Source organism: Balaenoptera acutorostrata, chromosome 1 (genome assembly GCF_949987535.1).
Source record: "Balaenoptera acutorostrata chromosome 1, mBalAcu1.1, whole genome shotgun sequence".
Classification (NCBI taxonomy): domain Eukaryota; kingdom Metazoa; phylum Chordata; class Mammalia; order Artiodactyla; family Balaenopteridae; genus Balaenoptera; species Balaenoptera acutorostrata.
The window spans coordinates 10,207,089-10,212,809 of record NC_080064.1 but is presented as its reverse complement, the minus strand read 5'-3'; the positions used below and the strand labels follow the sequence as shown (position 1 = coordinate 10,212,809).

At 45.7% G+C, this 5,721-nt stretch overlaps 1 protein-coding gene across 1 annotated transcript; it reads right to left on the bottom strand.

The window, feature by feature from the left end:
- Positions 1-860: 860 nt before the first annotated feature.
- LOC103000965 (PRAME family member 12-like) lies at positions 861-3,767 on the bottom strand. The gene is made up of 3 exons (XM_057530425.1): positions 3,481-3,767; positions 2,457-3,029; positions 861-1,434 (listed from the first exon to the last, which is right to left on the bottom strand). Exons 1-3 carry the CDS (start codon positions 3,765-3,767, stop codon positions 861-863), a joined length of 1,434 nt encoding a protein of 477 aa, XP_057386408.1.
- Positions 3,768-5,721: the final 1,954 nt, after the last annotated feature.

Here is a 5,721-nt window from a genome sequence, read left to right as displayed (position 1 = left end):
CCAAAGGAAGTTCAACATTTTTTTAAAAATCCACATGCATTCTTTACAAGTACTAAATTACTTCTATAATTTTCAAAGAAATTTCGTGTATTTAATATTCATATAAATGTGCAAATATTTAAACTCAACTAATATTAACAGGACAGCAAAATTTTTAAAAAGTACTGACGTATACAGTCCTGCTTACAAAACTGATTTATATCTTCCTGTCTGATCTACCAGCTGGTGGCCTAGGAGACCTGAGGCTCAGAATGTCTATCACTAGAGATGAATCCAATCTCTCCTATGCCCTCCCTTCCTCCTCCCCGCACTGGCTGATAGAGCAGCTTGAGTGAATCATGATTCATTGGTGTCCACATGTGAAAGGTGAGACCCATTTCAGGCCCTGGGTTTGCTCTCCACCCTGTTGTAAGGAATAGAGGGTAAGCTAGAGGAATGTAGATACTGAGGTTTCCACTAGGAGAGAAAAAGAAGGGAAAGATTCATTTAATTATGTCTTAGTGTATGCTAGCTCCAGGGCCAAGCCCTCAAGTGCATTATCTCATTGGAACTTACAAATGTCTAATGAGCTCTGTTTGTATCATTATCTTCCTTTTGCAAGGTAACCGAGGCTTTTGCTTAAGGTTCCTCCACCCCTATATCCACTCCATCCCTGGAGCACCAACACACTGAATTTCCCATCAACTCCTTGAGTCAACTTTTCCCCTTCAATCTTGTACCCCTGCTGGATCACCTTTCCTTTTCACATTCACATTGAGCAGATGCCTGAAACCATAGGTCTGTGTTCTCTTCACAATGCACCTATTTCCTAGATTTCAGTTTCCAGTGCCCAGAAGAAAGCTTTTCATAGAGGCAACCAACTAGGGAGGGACAAAACAGCAGTATATAACGGTCTTCTCATGACAGAATATCTCATTGCCCCAGCGAGGACAGGGGCTAGAGCTAATCCAGATGGTCCTAGGCCTTCCTAAGTTCCTCATAATCTCAATCAGCTCAGCCTGAAGCTGGGCAAGTCTCCCTAGGTGTAGAATTCTCTGAGAGCTGTAACTCTCCCTTGGGGCAGGATACAGCTCTAGAATTAAACTGGGCAGTCCATCAGTATGACGCAGCAGCTTCTCCATGATGGCCATGGAGAGGAGGTTCCCACACATGCTGAAGGTCCTGAGCTGGGAGCAGTGGCTCAGGGCAGGCAGGATGGCCTCAAGTTGATAGTCCATGATTCCACACAGATTTAAGTCCAGTTCCTGGAGCGTGGCTGCAACTTTCTCCAGCAGAACTTGGAGGAGCTCAGCACTAAAGTCAGTCAGTGTGACACCACTCAGATCCAGGCCCTTTAGCTGACTGATGTTCAGGCACTGAGACAGATGTTTCAAGTCTGATTCTGTAATCAGACAGTGAGTTATTGCGAGGTTCTCCAAGGGAGTCTTCAGGCACCTGGGAGAGAAACTGAGGAATTAGCTCTTGGAAACTGGAGTGGAAGGTGACCTCAAGGTGGAAGATAAGTGATTTACCCAAGGCCAAGGTCATTTTGACCATCTGATAACAATCAATACCCAGAATGCCCAATCTCATTTTAGCTTGACCCCTGTCATCTTCTTTGTTTGGTTGAGATAAATACACAGAATCTTGAAAGCTCTCTTTCCTCATCAGTCAAGCAGGGTACAACATGCTCCACTTCCTTTTGCGGATGAACGAAAATAGTGGAATTCGCTAGAACATGCTCAGAGGAGAGCCTAGCACAGAGTCTCAATCAAGAGTGGGCATCACTGAATTTTCATATTTAGGGTCAAAACAAACAAAAAAATACTCTCAAATCAGGGTGGCTTTAGCTCACTACTTGAGCCCCAGGTGCCCATATCTCTGGGCTAGATGAGGCTGGAGGGAGACATGCACAGAGAACCAACCTGGACAAGATCCCACATCATCAACTGGGGTTTCCAGTCTGCAGGGGCTCAGTTACATCCCTGCATCATCTGCAAACCACCTACCACTTTTTATTTTGCTTTTGGCTCCCCATTCCTTACCACCAGCATCATGCATTTCCCATATATTAATTACCTTATCTGGAGCACAAACAACATTTTACAGATGGGGAGTTTGAGACAAGCTCACTGTGGTCACAAAACGGTTGAGCACAGAGCTTCTCTAGAAATACTCAGGTCTGAGGTTGTTTCCCCTCTTCAGTGCCCTCTTACCTGTTTTTTTTTTAAAGTCACCTGAACAAAGACATCTCTTCCTGAGAAAGAAATCACAAACACTCTGATACATCTGAACCCTCCAATCTATAGCTTCCTAGCATGGTGTCCCTTTCCAGAACCTCTATCGCACTTTGTCCCTCTACCTTGATTTGTGTGGTTATGTGATGTCACACTTCAGGATAGAGCAACAAAGGAGACAATGCATGTGACATTCTAGTGTTGTGTTTTCCGTTACTCGGTCAGTGGTGCCGTCCTCACCTGAGCATCTTGTCCAGGCGACCTTGGAGGAAGGAGGGAGATTCCATACGGATATCCCGGAGGTGGTGCAGCCTGAGGAACTGAGAGGTAATTTGGATGACGTGCTGGTCCTCCTGTTCCTCAAGCGCAGGCACATGGATGTGGGAGAGAAGGAGTCTCTGCACATTACCCATCTGGCCCAGGAGAGGAGCAAACATGGCCAGGGTGGACAGATGCCAGGTGCAATTCACTTGTACCTCCTGGATACAGTCCAGCTGCACCCTACTCAGGACCGTCATAATATTTTCCATGGACATGGTAACAATTTTCAGCTTCTTACAGCACAGGTGTATGGAAACTTTTCTCTTCTCCACCCACTGCATGAGGTAGATAAAGAATTCATCCACGGTCCCTTCATTGAGGCAAAGTTCTATAAACACCTCCAAGGGAGCCGAGGGCTGCTCTGTCCTTGACCTGTCCTCAGCCACTGGTGCCATCGATGAGCTTGAGGACACACGGACATTGGATCCAGACCACATGCTCCAGAAGTCCTGGCCGGTATTCCTTAAATCCAGCACCCGCAGTTTGCACCTCCTGTGGGGGAAACAGCAGGTTGGCAGGGATGGTTTAAGATCCACACTGAATGAAACCACAGTCTCAGAATTTAGACAACACTCATTTCCCACATGTGCTTTTACTTCACATTCCTGACATCACCTGCTGCCTTGCCCTCTTCTTCCCTCTCTGCCTTTCTTTCCTCCGTCTCCTTTCCCCCTTCCATTCTTTCTGGTTTTCTACTTCTGGTACCTTTAATCATCACTAGAAGGCTGTGGGGGCATGTTTTTTCAGGCTCCCCTGTATTTTAGGCACTCCTACACTTCCAGAAGGCATTTCCCGAAGTGAGCTCAGCAATGTCCAAGGCCTCTGAGCTTCTTCCTTGGCATCATCAGAAGCCTCTGGTCCATCCCTTGGCTATCTACTCTTATGACACCAGCTGTCTCTTCAACAATGTCTAGGACCCTACCAGCCTACCTGGCAGACTCACCTGGGGCAATCCTTCTGGGCAAGCAGGACATCAAGCCCATCCAACACTGCTCGTAAGGTCCCCACATGAGGCATCTCCATCAGACCTCCCAGAGGCAGGCGGACAAAGGGCCAGGCTTGCACCATGGCCTTCAGGGTCTCACTGCGTCTCCCATGGAAGGCCTCCATGAACAGTGGTGGGAAGAACTCTGTTGGTAGATCCCCCAGAGCAGCAAAGGCCAAGGCCTCATCCCTCAGCAGGCTCATTCCCACCAGGTCCAGGAGTCTGGGTGGATTCCAGATACTCATTCTGATCTTTTCCAAAAGGAAACCTGTGGAAGCCATCAGAGAACAAGACATCCTTTTCATGCCAAGCATGAGCAAGCCTCCATTGTCTCCCCACCCTTCAGAGGGACTTAGCGCAGTGGTAGAAGAGCCTCAATTTTCCCCAATTCCACTCTAGTTTCAGTGGGCACAAAGCCATAACTTTTTCCCTACTGGCAGCAGAACAAGTATCTCACAAGTATCGAAGAAAAGGAAAAGCAACCACTAGTCCATTCATTTCCACCCACTGCTTTGCTTAATTCATGTCCCAGTGGTAAGTGTGTACCATGAGCCTTAACCATGTCCCTTCTCTTTCTTGGGGGAAAACTTTCAGACCATCGCTTAGGGCCCCAAAACTATGGGAATAGGAGCGTCATGTGGCCCAGCACAGCCTCCATCCTCAATTCCCACAGTTAACTTGGCTGAGAAAGACGAACGAGATACCCCTAAAATGAATGCTATTTGCACAAAGTAAATATTTTAACTGTCAAGAAATAAAATTCCAAAGAGACACTTTTCATTAAAAAGAATATCTGCTTGGTTTAGACATTTAAAAATAATATAAACCAAAGCACAAATCAAAGTATTTGGGATTAAGACAAAATTACACTTAGAGGTAAAACCAAAATCTTAAATCAGTTTATCTGAAAAGAAATAAGAAACCTACCATATCAAGCTGCATGCCACCATTCAAGACACAGAGATCATAGGTAAGATGAGGATGTCCTTAGCTGAGGTATGTAACTCACCAGCTCTGATGATATTGCGGGAGGAGGGGTGCTAGGACCTCAGGCTCCTCGGAAAATCCAGGAGGTGACTGGATTCTGCATCTCTTCTTTGGTACATGAAGATTTTATAGACCCTTCTAATCACAACTTCCTTCTTTCCAACTACTAACTTCCAATCAGAAAGCATACCTGATTAGATTCCAGACTGTCCATCAGGTTAATCCTGATTGGATCTTTGTCTATCTCAAGAGGAATGGATTGAATCAGATATTCATTCAGGAAAGAGAAAGAACGAAGGAGGGGTATTGGAGTCAAAGGCACGTTCCTTGATTCACTCCACAAATATTGATTGGGTTTTACCAATACCAATAGTTATACCTGTGGGTATGAGACAGGGAAGGAGTTATCTATTTGTGATATTGGATAGGAGAAACAAAAATTTAAAGCATCAGTGTTGGGGGATCTTTGGCCATATCACAATTATCAAAATGTCCCAGAATAAAAACAGCTTCATGAAGACAGTGGTGTTGTTCCCAAAGGAAACACAATAAATCCGTCCCTGTATCAAGTGTCACTTAGGTGTTATGTCGGAAACATGGGAGATCATGAGCTTATTCAGGCAGCAAGGGAAGTTCTTTTGGGGATGTGGTTGGTTTTCCAGCCTTATGTCAAGGCTTCTCTGAAGGAGGTCAGGTCAAAATCACAATGAGAAGAGTGAGGCTGGGCAACGTGGAGCTGGGCATTCCTAAAGGGACCATGTGAATGAGCCAAACAGTGGAAAACATAGTTGTTGGGTTTTTTTTTTTTTTCTCCTGAGAAGGGAGAAGATTTAAAGGCTATTCTCTGGGTGGAGTTTAGAAATTAAAAGGGAGTGGCTAAGAGGAGGCAGTGTCATCTTTGACAGTGTTTCCTCCCAGAAAGTTGATATCAGCACAGCAAACAGGCATGAAAAGATTAATCTGAGAATGTGAGCAGGGGGAGAGGCTGTGAGCCCTGGGAAGTCAGACATTTCCAAGACTGAGACCCACTGAGGGTGGGCACTGTGGGCTCTTTGGGAACTTGGAACCAGGGGGAGACATGAACATGGTCAGTCACAAATAACCCTGTCATCCAGGGGCAGCTGTTAAGAAGAGATGTTTTCCTTTAGGTTTTTTCCCCACAGAGGATAATTCCCAGATGGCAAATAGCCCCACCCATTTTCCAGGGGTCTT